The sequence below is a fragment of the Balaenoptera physalus genome, assembly GCF_965194825.1.
Source record: "Balaenoptera physalus genome assembly, chromosome: 19".
Lineage (NCBI taxonomy): Eukaryota > Metazoa > Chordata > Mammalia > Artiodactyla > Balaenopteridae > Balaenoptera > Balaenoptera physalus.
In genome coordinates, this window is record NC_138900.1 from 19076464 (window position 1) to 19095623 (window position 19160).

Consider the following 19160-nt stretch of genomic DNA (forward strand, 5'->3'; position numbering starts at 1 on the left):
TTGTCTCTCTGAGCCTCTGTCCCTCCTGTCTACACTGGGGATCGTGTTGTGTATTTCACCCCTGCCAGGTGGTTGCGAGGATCAAATGGCATATTTGAAAGTGCCTTTTCGAAGTGTGAAGTGATACTGATGCCCTTCCTTGATCTTGCAACACCTGCATCTGGATGTCTCTGTTTCCTGGCTCTCTGGTGCATCCTGTGTGGATAGCCCCAAGGATGGCCATGAGCTTGGGTGGGCAAGGGGGGGACACAGCCTAGTGCGCCCCTCTTGTCTGGGCTGTCAGACCCTGGTCCTGCCCTCCCGGATTGGAGGGTGGTTGGTCCCCCTGGACTTGCGACAAGGTTGCATCATCCTCTCGGCTGGCTATGGAGCCCGAGCCTTGGGTCTTGAGTGGGTCAGGCCTGAGAGATGTCCTTTTACCTTTATGGACAGAGCAGGTGTTGTGGTGGCTTCCTTGTCTTTTGTGATGCCAGCGTTGGGATTCCGTCTGTGGCATTGCCTGTGCCTTAGTGCAGTTCCATCTAGGAAAGTGCGAGCCCACGGCTGCTTGTTGGTATTGATGGAATTTCCCGGGGGAAGAGCCCAAGTGTATCTCCACACAGCAGGTGAGGTTTCTGAAAAGCATTAAGGACTAAGTGTTAGGAAATCAAATAATGTTTTACTATTGACTCTTTATATACTATAATGTAGTTTCCCAGAAATTTTCTCCCCAAGACATAATCATACTTGAGATGACCGTAAACATTCTTTAAGCATGTTCATTAATGAAGACTTGAGCTTTTTTGAAAATAACCATTACTGGGATGACTCTAGATTTACCTTTGTGGACAGAAAAAAATGGAGGAGAACCTTGAAAGGCTCTCCACCCTTCTCTGCTCCAGCTTTGCAGGTCTTTTTCACAATACTGGGCTTCCAATAAATAGTATTTACCCTTTTCCCGAATTGGTCTTAGCTGATACGCTATCTCTTCTGGTTGCTCATCCTTCCCTGACCAGTCAGTCCTGGAAGACCTGCCTCTTTTCATCAGTGCCCTTCAAACAGTCACCTAAGTGGGGGAAAGAGCTCCAAATTTACCTGAACAATAAGGTCGTTGATGTTTCTCTGATTTACAGCTCAGCTGTAAATCCCTGAATAAAACAGGTTGATCGAGCCTTACACAGCATATACCGACTGGGAGCAAAGGTGGCTCTACGTCTGAGGGTTGGTGTTTGTTTGCCAAGACGCCCCCGTGAGGGCGGCTGGCGTGAGGGGCCCTGCTTGGCAGTGGGCCCCAGAAGTGCTGACAGCTCTCTCTTTAACTGGACCTCTTCATCAGAACCTAGGGGGCCACAGAGAGAAATGTTCCCATAATTTTCTCAGGGTTTGGTGAGTTCTTCTGGCAGCAGCTGGCTGGAAACAATTCCATCTGTCTCCCACCAAGATTCTTTTCAAGGAAGTTAATTTGTTACCAATTTAGTCACAGGTGCTCAAGTGAGCGTTGAAGTGTCTCACTAGAAATGATTTCATAGAGAAAGGATAGATTTTTAGATTTCTATATCTAGGTAAAAATTACCTGCACTATGAAGACCTGAGTTTATTCATTGGGGTGGACCCCATATTTTATTGGACTTCGGGCCAGTGGCCGTGTTGTCTGATGTCTTAGTAAGTATGTTCAAAAAGCAGGACCCTTCTCTCTCTTGCTGGTTCACACTGGGAAGGGTAGACCAGCCTGTCACATGGTTCCTCTGTCTGTGGGCCCAGGTAAGATGCAGCGGACAGGGGCTCTGCAGGCATTAGGACAGATGTTCTGAGAGGAGGGGGAGGCCGGGACAACCCAGGTTTCCACGTGGGGGATGGTGCTGTGTGCGTGCCACATTCCACACTGAGAGATGCCACATTCCACACACACACACGCACACACACACACACACACACACGCACACGCACACACACACACACGGAGCCAGCATGCTGCCCCCTCCCAGATTCCTGCCGGGAAGCTGTCATCAGAGCCCCACTTCCTGGCGAGGCAGACGGGGAGCCCCTCTGCCAGCCTGATGGGGGTCTGTTGTGCGGCTCCCTGGGGCGGGGAGAGGCACCGCCGGTCCTGTTTTGTGGGAAACAGCAGGGATCGTGCCTGGGTCCTCTGTTTTCAAGGATCTGCACTGACAGCTCATGACGTGTGATAAAACGGATTGTCGGCTTTTCCTGCAGGAGTCCGAGGGATTTGGCGACAGACTGTTCCTTAAGCAGAGAATGAGCTTGCTGTCTCAGATGACCTCGACTCCCATTGACTGCTTGTTTCAGGTAAGACACGCAGAGGTCCTGCGGGCACAGATGTGTGAGGGGCCCTCCATCCTCCCACACCTCTGTAGAATCCATCAGGGTGGTCCGCGTAGTTCAATGCAGGAGTTCGTTTTGTGCTCGAGGGAGGGATAGGGACGCTGGATCAGCTCGGCTGCCCGTCTCCCCCGGCGTGCGCTGCGCTGTAGCCCCTCTGGGCAGCATAGCGAGGGCACCGGGCCCTGCGTGTGGAACCCTCTGCCCGGCTGTCCTCCTCTCCCCATCTGGCAAAACATGGCCGGTCCTTCACAGTCAGCTCAGTGGCACCTCACTGGCAGCTCTGCCAGAACTGGTGCCTCTTCTCGGCTCCGGGAGCCCCAGTTGCAGATGTGTGTGTGAGTGTGCCGGGCTGGGAGCAAGGCACGTGGTGGTGGTTTGATCCTCAGGCACAGGCAGGCGGCTCCTTCCTCAGATCTGATCTACCGCTGGGAGGCTGGCGAGGTTCCCTACGAGGCAGTCGTCAGAGGGCCACCCGGGGCCAGAGTGGGTTCCATGGAGGACCCAGAGCTATGCACCCCTCAGAACATCTCACTCCCTGTGGGGAATACATCCAGGCATCACAGGGGTGAGCCCTGCAGGTTTGCTTGTTGATGGGGTCTTGTGATAATTGCAGCTGTTCTGCAAACCAAGGCTCTATTAGATTACAAGACGATTTGACCCTCTAATGAGGGGTCAAAATCTACACCAAGGCTCAGGATGTATTGCCCCCCTACTCCTGTTGCTCTGGAAATTTTGTCATATTGTTGTTTTTTTTAGTTTTGGAAAAACCCTAACATTTATAAAAATAAAAGAGAGTAGTGCAATGAAGGAACCCCTGCGTAGCCATCTCCCAATCCTGTTTCATTTCTATCCACCCCCCCACTTTTCCCCATCCACCCAAATTATTTTGAAACAAGTCCCAGAGAGCAAATTGTTTCATCATCCATACGTAGATGTGTGTTTCTGTAAGGAAGCTCAGAAAATTCACATCTTAGAGAGCGAATAGTTCCTTCATATCAGTAGTGCTTTTGATGTCACTTTTTAGCACATCGCATCAGGTAACCAGAAAGAAGTGGAAAGAGTTCTGAGCCAGGAAGACCGAGATAAAGATGCCGTCCAAAAGATGTGTCACCCTCTGTGCTTCTGTGATGACTGTGAGAAACTCGTCTCTGGGTACGAGGGTCCTATGTGGGCTCAGTGCCAGGAAGGGGGAGACTCGGGGCCTGGGCGGAACTTTCCCACTTGCTTGCTGTGAGATTTGGAATAAGGAACTTATCCTTGCTGCACTCTGCTTCCTCTGCTGTGAAGTGGAGAGAGTAACGTCTGCCCCTTTGGAGAATCAGGTGGAATAAAGATTGTAAACATAGCTGGCACCCTGCTTGGCTGCTTTACCAGGGGAGGTGGGCAGAGGGCGTGCCCCAGGCTCGGAAAGTGGGTTTTAGGATGGGAGGACTGTCAGCTCCCGCCTGTAACCTTTTTGGTTTCCCCTTATCCTTATTGGGCTCTTTTGCTGGTTGTCAAGGCCTGGAGGGGTGGGCGGGGAGAGAGGCCCTGCAGAAGTCGGGGCTTCTGCTCTCTGGGACACGGTAGAGGAGACCCAGCTTGGATCATACCCGGAGATCTGTCTTCTTGTCCCAGGACCCTGGTGTATTTCTCTGTATCCTCTTTCTCTTTTAGGAGGCTGAATGACCCCTCCATTGTTACTCCATTTTCCAGAGACGACAGGGGTCATACACCGCTCCATGTGGCTGCCCTCTGCGGTACGTGGGCAAAGGGATGGGGCCGAGGGCGGCCCTGCAGAGAGAGGGTGGCTGCTGGGTCTCACCGTGTGGATGCCTGGCGCTGCCCCTGGGCTGGTGGTCCAGCCAGGGAAGGCTTGAATCTGCACTATGAGAATGGCCTCAGAATTGGGGTTCTTATACTCCTCCTTTAAAAAAAATAACTTTAGTGTCTTTAATTTATTTTATTATTCTTTTGTTTTAAACATTCTTTTCCAGTATGGTTCATCATAGGATATTGAATATAGTTCTCTGTGCTATACTGTCTTTTAAAGTGCACATGCAAAAAAAAATGTGTGCATTCAAGGTAGAAAACACAAACACAAACATCTGTAGTATCACCCGCCATCCTTCTGTCTCCCAGAGATCATTTTGATTCATGACTGTCTGAAATGTCAGCATGCTTGTGAGTGTGTGTGTATAAAACAGATGATGCTGTGGGGATCATACTTTTCTGTACGGTGCTTTTTTCACTTGGTGACACGTTAAGAACATTTCTCCGTGTCAGTATTTTTTTACTGGTTGCACGATATTCCATCCTGTGGATTGATGCACCATGGACTCTTCTGTGGACATCTAAGGCTCTTTTCTCCTACCTTCTGTGTCTGGGGGCTGGACTGGAGCCGAGTCCCCTCCAGGGGCCACCCCAGAGTGTTTGGAACCTGCAGAGTCTGACTTCACGTTAGCACTGGTTCCCCCCAAGCAGAAAAATGCCTCCCGGTGTGTCTCGTGCCGGGGGATGAGAGGGTGAAATAATGCCGTGGCTTCGCTTGCAGGGTTTGGAAAGCCTGCTCTCTTCCCTTCTGTTCTGTAGGGCAGGCGTCTCTCATCGACTTTCTGGTTTCCAAGGGCGCGGTGGTGAACGCTACAGACTACCATGGCTCCACCCCGCTCCATCTCGCGTGTCAGAAGGGCTGTCAGAGCGTGACGGTGAGCAGCTGGGCTCGGACGGGCTGGGCTCTGCGCGCGGCTTGGCAGGGCTGGCCCCTCCTGTGTTCCACGCTGGCTTGGTTGGGCCGCAGGGAGGGCTGGGGTCTCAGGCACCTCGCCGAGGGTCTGCTGGGCAAAAGCTGTTAGGTGTAGATTTGAAATGTCACGGTAATATGGGGGAAGAAGGGTAGGGCTGTAGATTTTTTTTAATCTCTAAACTTTTTTTTTTGGTATCATACTTTTTAATAATGAGATAGGATTTTCCTTCACCCACCCCCAGGATACTAGAAATATTTTAAATAGGGCCCCGAGATGGACTTTCCCGTAGACTTAACACCTACTGATGAGAAGACGGGCCAGAAACTAGAAAGGCAAAATTATTTTGCCAATCAGTGATGTTTCAATTTCAGCTTAAGTTGTTTGGTACATAAAGTGCCTCAGTTACTGCTAGTGATTGATGGGGGTTGTTTTCCTTTCTTTCTTTTTTCTTTTTTTAACTTTTATTGGAGTAGAGTTGATTTACAATGTTGTGTTAGTTTCAGGTGTTCAGCAAAGTGAATCAGTTATACATAAACATATATCCACTCTTTTTTTTTTTTTTAAGTTATCTCTAAACTTTTTATCAGGAAGGATGAGAGTGATGATAATATTTTTTGCTTTTGTTTTTTAAAATTAAAAAATTTTCTTGTTTCAAAGTATAGTTGATTTACAGTGTGTTAGTTTCAGGTGTATAGCAAAGTGATTCAGATATGTGTGTGTGTGTGTGTATATATATATAATGTATTTCTCTCTTTATATATAGTATATATTCCTTTTCAGATTACTTTCCATTATAGGATTGACATAATTTTAATTGTAGTGTAAGTAGATAAGGTTGAAAATGGAGACCAGCGACTTCCCGCGGTGAGGCTGGAGGCCGTGCTCCTGCGGAAGCACGCGCCTGCGCTCCCGGGCTTGCTGGTGCTCACTGCGCTCCCCTCTCCTTTGGAAGCTGCTGCTGCTGCACTACAAAGCCAGCGCCGAAGTGCAAGACAACAACGGCAACACCCCTCTGCACCTGGCCTGCACCTACGGCCACGAAGACGTAAGTGGTCCTTGCTGCGCCGAGGGCGGCCGTGTTTACCCTTTCTCACAGAGAAAAGTGAATTTCCAGTTGGTTGAATGTCGTATTTTATGTCGACAGTTATTGGAACATTTGGCAGATAATTTTTTTAATTAAAAAATTTAAAAACACATTACAGATGCTGTATTGAAATAACAGAAATCTAAAACGTAATTGTCTTTTCCTGAAATGAAATCATGTGCATTCATCCCCGCTACCATCTGCTTCTTACCTTTCTTCATACTCAATTTTTACATTTTATATTTTTAAAGAAATATCAAGGAATTTCATCATTTTCATGTTTGCTTAATATTTAACTCTGTGTGTGTGTGTGTTACTTTTTTTCCTAACCACTCTCTCGCTTCTCTCCATGGTAATATCCGGGTAGATTTATACAGACGTGGGTTGAGCCTGGGTTAGGTGGTTGATGAGCGAAAACGAGATCATACCCTACACAATTTTATGCAGCTTATTTTCCTAACTTAATCATGGATATCCCATAGGTCAATAAATGTAGATCTAACCCGTTCTGTAATCGCTACACAAAGTCTATGACGTGTGTTGTGTCAGGAACCTTAAGACCACTCCCCAGTTCAGTGGTTCGCTAGGAGGGCTCACAGGATGAGCATATGGTTGTATTCATAGCTGTGATTTATTGCAGTAAAGGGACACAGAGCAAAATCAGCCAAAGGGAAGGTCCAAGGACGAAGTCCGGAGGAAACGAGGTGCAGGCTTCCAAGAGCATCTCCCTGTGGAGTCACTCAGGACAGCTTATTCCTCCAGCAACGAGTCGTTAACAACACGTGCAAAGTGTTTTCCACCCGGGAAGCTCATTAGGGACTCAATGCCCAAGATTTTGGTTGGAGGCCGGTCGTGTGAACACCCTTTTGCCTAGAACATTTCAACATTCCAGACTCCCAGAAGGACAGCAGGTGTTCAGCATAAACCACTGTTGGACAAACTAGGCCCAGTGAGCCCCTCTCATCAGTCAGGGGACTGTGAGAACACTCCCCAAATCCAAGCTCCCAAGGAACATCGCAAGTCAAGGGCGCCAGCCTTGCAAGCAGGCCTTTCCAGTGATGGCGGTCTCAGGCCTGCTCTGGTGACTCCTTTCTGCACATGATGTGTGACAATTTATTCAGCCATTTCTTATTGATTGACAGTTGGGTTCTTTTAAAAAAAAAAAAACAGGAACGATGTGTCCTGATCAGGTGATCTGGAACCCTGGAGGTCTAATGTTCTGTTACTGTATGTTTGCTTGGCAGATGGTGCCTTGATCGAATTGGGACGTGGGCCGAGGCTGCGGGCTGCACAGATCTGCCCGAGGCCGGGCGTGTGAGTTCACGGTGGCCTTTCCTATTCTGTTTGCAGTGTGTGAAGGCTCTGGTCTACTATGACGTGCAGTCCTGCAGACTAGATATTGGTAATGAGAAAGGAGACACTCCCCTGCACATCGCTGCCCGCTGGGGTTACCAAAGCATCATAGAGACGTTGCTACAGAACGGAGCGTCCACAGAGATGCAGAACAGGCTGAAGGAAACGCCCCTCAAGTGTGCATTAAACTCAAAGGTAGCCTTTTTCATCTCGGAGCAGCAGTATGACTTTAAACAATATCAGCATCCGCAGCTTAGGTCTTGGCCGTGCTGTTCACACTGTGCATTAGTCCCCAAGGCTAGAACTTGGCCGCATCCTCTCTGCTGCGCTCGGGACCTGGTCGTTCATGGGTTTTACCTATTCATCTTATTTTCCATCTTAGTAGGCATTTTTCTCAGTGTCATGCCAAGAGCTGCTCCCAGCAGAGTTTGCCCTGGCCTCTGAGTGCTGTTGGTTTCTGGGCAGGTGGAGTGAGAGGAAATGGGACGGTGGCTCCAGCCGGGAAGAGCGGGGACGGGGTGTTGGAAGCAGCAAGCATCAGCTCTGTTTTCCTGTTCCTTCACCCTCAGCGTCTAAAACTTTATTCTGATTTGGCCAACTTCGAACATCGTTGGGTGTAATTTCCTTCATAAATGATTCATTAATGAACTACTAGCACGTCCTGCTGGTAATTTCTGGAAGCACGTAGTTTGGGGCCACATGTCGTGCACTGCTTGCTCATGAGCAGGTGGGGAGCGATGGGAACTTCCAGAGGCCAGGCCTTCCCAGCAGCAGCTCTGTTGAAGGGGTGTCCGCAGAGAAGCGTGTTTGGCCAACTAGCCAGAGGAAGCCTAGGGCCACGTGCGATGGCCATCCGAGGTCCTGAGGCCCAGAGCATCCGGCTAGTGGCTCACATAGGTGATGCCATTTTAATACAGGTCTCCAAGTGTCTCCCTTTGCACAGGCCCTACTTTCTGCCTCTTGATGTTTTATAATTTCCAGTCCTCTTCTAGGGAGTTCTTTTAGTTTATGTCTTCTTATAGGAGTAGCACAGTTTTTGTTTTTAAACCACTTTATTGAGGGATGACTGACATACAAAAAGCTGTACATATTTAGTGTATACAACTTGATGACCTTGGAGACAAGTCCACACGCATGAGAGCAACACCACAATCTGTGCCATGAATACATCCATCACCTCCAGAAGTTTCCTCCCGCCCTCTTTATTTATAGATTATTATTATTATTTTGTGTGTGTGATAAGAACACAACATAAGACCTGTAGGAGTGTGGTTTTTGAAGGTTTAAATCCCTGCTCCTGACCTGGGGGCCTCAGCTGCCCATGCCCTCCCGGGGTCTCAGCTTTGTAGCAGCCAGAGCCACGGAACTGGGTGATACCACCCTTGGCCTGAGATGCCCATGAGGGGCTGAGGGCACCTCTGCACTGGAGCTTCTCCAAAGGCCCTTCCGAGGGAGCTCTGCAGACACAAGGAGCAGACGGCCTTCTGGGCTCAGCTCCGAGCTGGTCCCACTTAAGGCCCGTGGCTGCCAGTGGAACGGTCACACTTCAGGCCTGTGGACCACCAGCCCAGGCTGGATGAGGCAGCCTTTGAGGCCCCTCTGTGCCTGGGCTTCCCTTGTCCACTGAGCCATTCGTGGGGAGCACTGGCTCCTCCTGCTGAACTTAGCGTGGTCCTGAGTAGGTTCCCACCCGCTCTGGGCCTTGGTGTCCCCCCTGTCTCTCTGAGGGCCTGGCTGGGCCACGTGGCTTTCCGAGGAGGTGGGTGCAGTGGGGCCATAGGGGTGACGAGACCTTGGCGACCCATCTCAGTACTTTCCGCGTCCCCTTTGGCCTCCTAGATTCTGTCCATGATGGAAGCCCACCATCCGTCCGTCGAGAGGGGGCAGAAGTCTTCAGAGGTAAGAGAACGGGGCTGCGCTTGCCGGCCCTACTTGAGCCCAGCCTCTGTCTGGCCCTCACCCACCCTTCACTGGGCTCCCTGGCTGCAGGTGCCCGCGCGGCCCCCTCAGTGCTCCGTGGATTCCATCAGCCAGGGCTCCTCCGCCTCCAGCTTCTCCTCCGCGTCGCTGAGCTCCAGGCAAGAGGAGCCCAGAAAGGACTACAGGGAGGTGAGGCCCCCGGACCGGAGGGCAGAGAGGGGCGGGGGGGGGGCGGCCTGTTTTCTGGGGGCCAGCTAGAGAGCCCCGGCCTGGCGAGAGCCACCCCGCCAGCCTGCTCGCCGCCGCTGGGGCAACATGTCTGCTGTGGTGAAGGTCAGTGCCCTCGAGGGGAGCCCGGCCAGCCTCACCCTGCTTGCCCTTCACGGACGGACGTGTGTGTGTGTGTGTGTGTGTGTGTGTGTGTGTGTGTGTGTGTGAGAGAGAGAGAGAGATGGGGGGGGTATTCTAAGAAAAGTACAGGTAAAGTCAACCTGTAGGTCCACTGCTTTAAGATCATTTTACGAAGTAAATTCTCTGCCCTTATCTCCCGCTCCGTCAGCGCCCCTGTTAACCTGATGTGTCTCGTTCCTGACTTCCTGCAGAGTTTACGTAGACGTGCACATGTTCTCACACATTGCGTTTTGTAAACGCTGACTCATAGCCTGTTTTGTTTGTTTGTGTGTTTTTTTCCGTCTAACCTACCTTAGACCTTGTCCATCGTCAGCCCACAGAGCAGACCGTGGCGTGGATGTGCCCATCCCCTGCGGATGGGGAGCCCTCACTGACTCCACCCCGGGCTCCTCCTCCCCTGTCATGCGCAGGCTGTGACCTGCTCTCGGAGGGCCAGTAAGCCTAGCCCGATGCAGAACCACAGCAAAGAAAGCCAAGAGGCGTGCTCCAGAGTCTAACAGAGGCCTGGAGTCGTTCCTAGGGGGGTGCCTGCCCTCATGGTTCCTGTAGCTGGCAGATAATGAGAGCTGAATAGATGCAGTTCTGAAGGGTTTCTGCCCTCTTAGGAAGCGCCTGTGCTCCCAGGTGGCTGTCGTCCCACCGTGCCACATGAATGGCGGGTCATCTTACAGACCTTACACGGAAGGTGCACGCCGGCCCCTCCTGGATGCCCTATCTGAACAACTTTGGGGATGTGTTTGAAAGATACTGAATGAGATCAAGAGACACAGGAAAGCTACTAGGTTTTCAGAAGGTTGTTTTTATTATTTCTATTCTTATTGTATTATAATTTTCCTTACATTCTTTTTCCTTTTATTAAGGTAGAAAAACTTTTAAGAGCCATTGCTGATGGTGACCTAGAAATGGTGAGTTTTTAGAAGTGAATTTCAAGCAGCTTGCTCTCGGCTTAAGCAGCTGTGCTCATGTGTCTTGTCTCCAGGTGAGTCAGGAGCTGTCAGGGTTCTTTGTTCACGTTCACGCAGAAGGGGTGCATTTCATTAGTACTTGGTGATGGGATGTGATGTGCCCCGTGCCCCCTGCAAGTAACGAGGCGGGTGGAATGAAGCTGCAGTGTGAGCCTATCCCTGCCCTTTAGACATTCATATTCCAGGAGGGCAGCGATCTTGGCAAGAGGACCAGCCTGTGTCCAGGGGCACAGAGTGCGGGCTCGGGGCCAGAGTCCACTAGCTGGGAGCAGGGTGAACAGACCGGGTGGGGAAGGGTGGAGGTGGCGAAGGGGAGGCCAGAGCCCAGAGGGTGTTGGTGTGGCCCTGCAGGAGTTGTGGGCGGTGTGAATCCCTGGCTGGGAAGTTGAGTCTCAGACTTGGGGCTCCAAGGTCTCACAAGCAAGTGTCCGAACGAGATGGTGCTAAGGTGTCAGGGAACATCTATGATGACATCACTGGAGACGCCCATGGGCAGTTCCCCTGGCTTGCCTTTGGCTTCCTGAAAGGAATTTGTTCTGTCTTCCACTTTAAAAGGAGGGGTGAATTAGCGCTTACCAGATTAGGAGGCCTGAGTGGATCAGATTTACAAGAGCGCTTCACAGGGATGTGTGTTTCAAGAGTGCTTTTTGCCAATGATGGAGCTTGAGGTGGTGGACAGAAGTTCCTGGCATCTGATCATCACAGCCTCCGGGGTATTAAGAATCGGAAGGTAGTTGGTAGTGTCTTAGCCTCTGCCCAGAGGCCACTGTGAATCCATCAGCCTGACACATGGTTACTCGGTGGGGAGGACACAGGCATCTGGATTTGGCTGTTGCTCCCCTTGAGAGACCAGCCCCAGGGCACCCAGTGTTCTTGGGGGGAAGCAAAGGAAGAGTTCCTCAGGGCTCCCTATGAGCCGCAGCGAGAGCCAGTGTGGAGAAGAGATTGTGACCATCCCTGTGTCATGGTGCGTCTGCTCTGTGCCCGAGGCTGCCGCCCCTCAGCTCCCTTCCCCTGTCTTATTCCTTCTAATCACCAAGAGGAACTGCCTTCGGTCCGGTCTGTCCCCGCCAGTCTGTTAGGTGAGGCCCCGGTTGAGGTGAGGCCTTTGGTGTTTCCACCCTGAGGAGCATCTGTTGTCAGAAACGTGGAAGGGACCTGGAGCGGGGGGTGTTTGGGATTGCACGGGTCTTCCTGGGGCCCTTTGTCACTCCTTGCAGGCTTCTGCTGACTTCCTCAGTGCTCAGAACCAGGCCTAGAAATGTATTTATATTGTTTTCTTTTCTCACGTTTAACATCCTAGAAACTTGTGTTTACTGGAACATAAATTTGACCTGTTAGGGGTCTTTTCAGTGCTTTCACCTGTGGGCTAGGGCATTAAAGTGGAAAGGACACTGGCGTGGCATCAGAGAGCCTGTGATGAGGTTCTGGCCACCACCTCCTCATCCTGTGGCCTTGAACCAGTGGCCCCCGGAGTGAGTCTCCTCCCCCGTAGGATGAGACGGACCGGTTGTTGAAAGCGGACAGTGAGATGACGTAAGAGGAGGTGCTCACGAGATGCTCCAGGACTAGGGCTCTAAAGCCGTCACCCTGAAGCAACACCACTCTGCCCCTTTCTAAGATAGAAGAAAAGAGTCTAACGCAAGCTGCAGAAATGGGAGCTCAGTGTCTCTCTGTCACTACTGAAAGGACTGAGAAAGGCTTGAGCACAGGTGAACCCTGGAATCCTCAAGAGGGAGCAGCCATCATTTATAAGTTACTTTGGTGGTTGAGGAAATGTATCAGTAGGTCCTGATTAGAGAAGTGTGTGTGTGTGTGTGTGTGTGTGTGTGTGTGTGTGTGTGTCTGTCTGTCTGTCTAAGATACCATAACTTGTAAAGAAGCTGCGGATGGGTTTTAAGTCCCTATTTCTCCTTACTGCCCGGCGCCAGGTGCGTTACCTGTTGGAGTGGACGGAGGAGGACCTGGATGAAGCGGAGGATGCTTTCAGGGCGGTGGATCTTGAATTTTGTCACCCCTTGTGCCAGTGCCCCAAATGTGCCCCAGCTCAAAAGGTTTGGCTTTTCTTCTGTCGGGGGGTGGGGGTAGAGGGCAAATTCTTCTTTTTCCCCTTAGGAAAGCTGTCTGCTTCTCAGCCAGCTGACGGCCGACTGGCTGCTTGCAGGTGCCCCCTGAGATGCAGCTCAAGGTAGAGGGAAGTGGGCGCTCATGCAGGATCTGGCTCCGGCTGCCTGCTTTCTGAACGGGCAGGTCAGGGAACAGGGTCATGAACGCGGGCTTAGTGTTTCGGTGGCTCTCAAGGCCCCTGAGTCACAAGGCAGGAGCTTATGAACAGACATGCCCAGGGGTCTCCGTCCATGTGGCCGTGGTCCCTTGGGAGGATGCAGGCAAGAGCCACTGCCCACTGCCTTTGCTCCCGTTGGTGCACCCTCTGCGGGAGGACCCTCCCTCCAAGCACAGAGAGAGTCCTGTGCCTTTTACCCTGTTTCCCCCGATGGTAATAGCTTGCAAAAGCACAGTACAATATCCCGACCAGGATATTACCATGCATACAGTCTATCCGTCTTACTCATATTTCCCCGGTTTTATTTGTGCTTGTGTGTGTGCGCGCACATGCCTGCACGTGTGTTTATTTACGCGTTCTGTCTAGTTTTGTTTTTTTTTTTAAATGGGGTATAGTTATTTTACAATGTTGTGTTAGTTTCTACTGTACAGCAAGGTGAAGTAGAGTTCCCTGTGCTATACAGCAGGGTCTCATTAGTTATCTATTTTATACATATTACTGTATATATGTTAATCCCAATCTCCCAATTCATCCCACTCCCCCTTTCCCCCCTTGGTGTCCATACATTTGTTCTCTACATCTGTGTCTCTATTTCTGCCTTGCAAACCGGTTCATCTCTACCATTTTTCTAGATTCCACAAATATGCGTTAATATACGATATTTGCTTTTCTCTTTCTGACTTACTTCACTCTGTATGACAGTCTCTAGGTCCATCCATGTCTCACAAATGACCCAATTTCATTCCTTTTCATGGCTGAGTAGTATTCCATTGTATATATGTACCACATCTTCTTTATCCATTCCTCTGTTGATGGACATTTAGGTTGTTTCCATGTCCTGGCTATTGTACATAGTGCTGCAATGAACATTGGGGTGCATGTGTCTTTTTTTAATTAATTAATTTATTTATTTATTTTTGGCTGCATTGGGTCTTTGTTGCTGTGCGTGGGCTTTCTCTAGTTGCGGTGAGCAGGGGCTACTCTTCATTGCAGTACACAGGTTTCTCATTGTGGTGGCTTCTCTTGTCGCGGAGCATGGGCTCTAGGCGCACAGGCTTCAGTAGTTGTGGCCCATGGGCTTAGTTGCTCCGTGGCATGTGGGATCTTCCTGGACCAGGGCTCAAACCCATGTCCCCTGAATTGGCAGGTGGATTCTTAACCACTGCGCCACCAGGGAAGCCCTGCATGTGTCTTTTTGAATTATGGTTTTCTCAGGGTATATGCCCAGTAGTGGGATTGCTGGGTCGTATGGTAATTCTATATTTAGTTTTTTAAGGAACCTCCATACTGTTCTCCATAGTGGCTGTATCAATTTACATTCCCGCCAACAGTCAAGAGGGTTCCATTTTCTCCATACCCTCTCCAGCATATATTGTTTGTAGATTTTCTGATGAGGCCCATTCTAAGTGGTGTGAGGTGATACCTCATTGTAGTTTTGATTTGCATTCCTTTAACAATTAGTGATGTTGAGCATCTTCTCATGTGCCTCTTGGCCATCTGTATGTCTTCTTTGGAGAAATGTCTATTTAGGTCTTCCACCCATTTTTTTTTTTTTAACTTATTTTTGGCTGCGTTGGGTCTTCGTTGCTGCATGCAGACTTTCTCTAGTTGCGGCGAGTGGAAGCTACTCTTTCGTTGTGGTGCGCAGGCTTCTCATTGCAGTGACTTCTCTTGTTGTGGAACATGGGCTCTGGGCGCATGGGCTTCAGTAGTTGTGGCATGCAGGCTCAGTAGTGTGGTGCATGGGCTTAGTTGCTCCGCGGCATGTGGGATCTTCCTGGACCAGGGTTGGAACCCATGTGCCCTGCACTGGCAGGCGGATTCTTAACCACTGCGCCACCAGGGAAGTCCTTCCGCCCATTTTTTGATTGGGTTGTTTGTTTTTTTGATATTGAGCTGCATGAGCTGTTTGTATATTTTGGAGATTAATCCTCTGTCCGTTGATTCATTTGCAAATATTTTCTCCCATTCTGAGGGTTGTCTTTTCATCTTGTTTATGGTTTCCTTTGCTGTGCAAAAGCTTTTAAGTTTCATTAGGTCCCATTTGTTTATTTTTGTTTGTATTTCCATTACTGTCCTGCGTTCTGTTTAGTTTTATCACGTGTAGGTTTGTGTGTCCACCACCACATTCAAGGTACAGAACCGTTCTCTCCTCACAAGGAGAATAACTCATGTTGCCTTTTATAATCACACCCACCTCTCTCCCTGTCACCCCAACCCACCATCCCTGACCCCTGGCAACCACTAATCTGTTCTAATATTTTGTCATTTCAAAAATGTTATAAAAAAGTCATCATACAGCATGGAACCTTTGGGGATTGGCTTTGTTCACTCAGCCTGATTTCCAGGTTGTTGTGTGTAATCAACGGTTTATTCTGCATCGCTGAGCAAACTCTAAACACACCACTGGGCTAGAAGAATAGTTTTAATTTAATCACAGCATGAAGCAATTTACTTTTGTGTCTTTGAGAAATTACAAAAAGAGAAAAAGATAGTAGGCTTTAAAAGAGCAAGGAACATAAATTTATCCAATAAATTCAACAGATGCTGTAATGTGTAATTCAGTTTCTTGCTACAATTAATGAACTGTGAGGTGGGGGAGAGCAGAGTGGGTAAATGACCAGAAGGACAGCAGAGACACAGTAACTGCTTCCAGCCATACAGTCACTGATGGGCCTGAAGGCTGTGCTACTTCATTCACATCACATCCTTTGAAACAGCATCTGCCTTTTTAATCCCTTTGTTTTTCATAGCAGCCCACATTGGGGAAGTCAGTTTTTGGACTGTACATATCCAGCAGCATGTGGACAGAAGAAAAGTTGTACATCCCAATGTACACAATACCCTGTAGCTGAAAAAGCTACAAGTGAATGAAAAACTCAGTCATTTCAATATTCTTAGGTTAGAGACATCCATGGTGAAGCTTTTTTAATAAAGTAGTATTATCTTGCAGTACAAAGGATAACACCATTATATCTGTTTTGTAAAGTCAAATTAATTTTCTTAGCATGGGACATACACATTGAGTTAGACAGCTAGCACATGAATGAGCACATGCTATGTATACAATGCCATTTACAACTGCTCAAAAAAAAAAAAATGAACTACTTAGGTATACACGTAACAAGACGTGGACAGGATCTGTATGCTGGAAATCACAAAATGATGAAAAAAGTCAAAGAATGCGTAAATACTTAGATATATCAGATCGTGAAGACTCAACCTAGTAAAGATGTTATTTCTTCCCAGATTGATCTACAGTTTTAATGCAATTCCTATCAAAATCCTAACAAAGTTTTTGTAGACATAGACAAGCTTATTTTAAAATTTATATGGAAAGACGCAGGCCCTAAAATATCTAAAACAATCCTGGCAAAGAAGAATAAATTAGGATCACTCTACCCAATATTAAGGCTAACTGTGTAGCTACAGTAATCAAGACAGTGTGGCCCTGGTGGAGGGACAGACACACAGATCACTGGGACAGACAGAGAACCCAGAAATAGACCCACACATATATAGTCAACTGAGGTTGACTGACAGCAAGTCAGTGGGGGAAGGACGGCCTTTTCAACAAACAGTGCTGGAGCAAGTGGACATCTTCAGGCAAAAAAATGAACCTCAACATAAACTCACACCCTGTACAAAAATTAACTCAAAATGGATCACAGACTTAACCGTAAAATGTAAAATTATAAAACTTTTAGAAAAAAACAGGAAGAAATCTTTGGAATCCAGGGCTAAGCAAAGAGTTCTTAGACTTGACACCCAAACCATGATCCATAAAGAGCAAATGGATAAGTTGGACTTCTAAATTACAAACTTGTCCTGTGGAAGCCCATGCAAAGAAGCCACACAGGCAGATTACAGACTAGAAGAAAATACCTGCAAAGCACATATCTGACAAAGGGCCAGAATCTAGAATATATAAAGAACTTTCAAAACTCGATAGTAAAGAAAGCAAACAAACCAATAAGAAGATGGGCAAAGGGAATGAACAGACATTTCATTGAAGAGCATTTAGATGTGGCAAGTAAGCACATGAAAGGATGTTCAAGGTCATCACCCATCAGGGAAATGCAAATTATAGCCACAGTGAGATAACGCTATGCGCCTATCATAATGGCTAAGATAAAAATTAGTGAAAAGTGAAACCACCAAATGCCGGTGAGGATGTGGGGGACTTGGTTCACTCATCCACTGCTGGTGGGAATATAAAAGCCACTCTGGAAAACAGTGTTTGTTGTCAGTTCCTTATAAAAGTAACCATAGAATTACCATGTAATTACCACATGATTCAGCAATTGCATTTCTGGGCATTTATCTTAGAGGAATGGAAACTTATGTTCTCTCAAAAACCTGTAAACAGATGTACACAGCAACTTTATTTGCAGTATCCCCAAACTGGAAACGACCCACGTGCCCTTCAATGGGTGAACTGCTAAACAAAGTACGGCAGGGGCATGCCACGGGGCGCTGTTCAGCGATAAAGAATAAACTGTTGATTACATGCAACACCTGGAATCAGGACATTTGGTAGTCTCCTGTTTTTGGCTTTGTGGATAAAGCAACTGTGAACATTTGTGTACAGTTCTTTGTGTAAATATATTTTTACTTGGGTAATTACCTAGGAGTATAATTGCTGGGTTATGCAGGAGGTATATGTTAACTTGAAATGATCAGTTTTCCACAGTGATTGTAGCATTTTTCATTCCCGCCAGTAGGGTGTGAGAATTCTAGTTGCCCCAAATCCCGGCCAGCACTTGGTATTTTGACTTTTTAACTTTAGCCATTCTGGTAAGTGTGCAGTGGTATTTCATCATGTTCTTCCCTTCTACTTCTTCATCTGCTTGTTTTTGATTTTTTTGAAGTATAATATATATACAGTGAAATTCACCCTTTAAATTTAGCATAGCTTTTTAAAGAGATAACATTTTTAATCATCGAAAAGTGAACTAGATAACCCAAGTTTTTTTTGTTTTTTTGTTTTTTTAACAGAGATGCTACATTGCACTCCTTCTGGGTTACTTTTATTTATTTTTTATTTATTTATTTATTTATTTATGGCTGTGTTGGGTCTTCATTTCTGTGCGAGGGCTTTCTCTAGTTGCGGCAAGTGGGGGCCACTCTTCATCGCGGTGCGCGGGCCTCTCACTATCGCGGCCTCTCTTGTTGCGGAGCTCAGGCTCCAGATGCACAGGCTCAGTAATTGTGGCTCATGGGCCTAGTTGCTCCGCGGCATGTGGGATCTTCCCAGACCAGGGCTCAAACCCGTGTCCCCTGCATTGGCAGGCAGATTCTCAGCCACTGTGCCACCAGGGAAGCCCCAATAACCCAAGTTTTAATCCTTGATCGATCACAGAAAACATTGACATTAATTCCACTATCAAATATATGATTCAACATCACAATTTAATGTCTGTTTTTAGTTCTATTGGTTTGTTTTGTTTGCCCTTTTAATTACTGATGGATTGTTCTTATATCCGCATGACTGGTTTTAAAACCATTGTGAATAAAAAGGAAGTTCCATGATAAAAATGAAGGTGAACTTCAGAGATAAGTAGCAAACAGTTTTCTGAGGTTTGACAAACGAATGTGTAACCACCAGCACAGTCAAAATATAGACTATCTCTATCAGCCAAAATATTCTTTCCTGCCCCTTTGAAGTTTGCCCCATCCCATGTTCCATCCCCTGACCATCACTGATCTGCTTTCTGACCCTTTGGTTTTGTGATTCCTGATTTTGATTTGCATTTCCCTGAAAACTAAAGATGTTATTTTATGTGCTCATTGACCGACCATTCAACTGTCTTCTTTTGTGAAGTCTTTTCAAATCTTTTGCCTATTTTTTTTTAACATCTTTATTGGAGTATAATTGCTTTACAGTGGTGTGTTAGTTTCTGCTTTATAACAAAGTGAATCAGTTATACATATGTTCCCATATCTCTTCCCTCTTGCATCTCCCTCCCTCCCACCCTCCCTATCCCACCCCTCTAGGTGGTCACAAACCACGGAGCTGATCTCCTTGTGCTATGCGGCTGCTTCTCACTAGCTATCTGTTTTACGTTTGGTAGTGTATATATGTCCATGCCACT

The 19160-nt window shown here is 47.9% G+C and overlaps 1 protein-coding gene across 19 annotated transcripts in view; it reads left to right on the forward strand.

Moving 5' to 3' along the window:
- The window catches only part of ANKRD27 (ankyrin repeat domain 27), a 51144-nt gene that overhangs the window by 23269 nt on the left and 8715 nt on the right, over positions 1-19160 (forward strand). For 14 of the 19 annotated variants that reach the window (XM_082438510.1, XM_082438509.1, XM_082438508.1 and 11 more), the window contains 10 exons: positions 2194-2286; positions 3347-3474; positions 3979-4061; positions 4894-5009; positions 6001-6093; positions 7483-7680; positions 9325-9384; positions 9475-9594; positions 10677-10721; positions 12713-12835. In XM_082438510.1, coding sequence (XP_082294636.1) covers positions 2194-2286; positions 3347-3474; positions 3979-4061; positions 4894-5009; positions 6001-6093; positions 7483-7680; positions 9325-9384; positions 9475-9594; positions 10677-10721; positions 12713-12835 — 1059 coding nt within the window. Of the gene's footprint in view, positions 1-2193; positions 2287-3346; positions 3475-3978; positions 4062-4893; positions 5010-6000; positions 6094-7482; positions 7681-9324; positions 9385-9474; positions 9595-10421; positions 10502-10676; positions 10722-12712; positions 12836-19160 lie in introns of those variants that run through there. The other 5 variants (XM_082438513.1, XM_082438519.1, XM_082438514.1 and 2 more) reach the window with 4 other exon arrangements.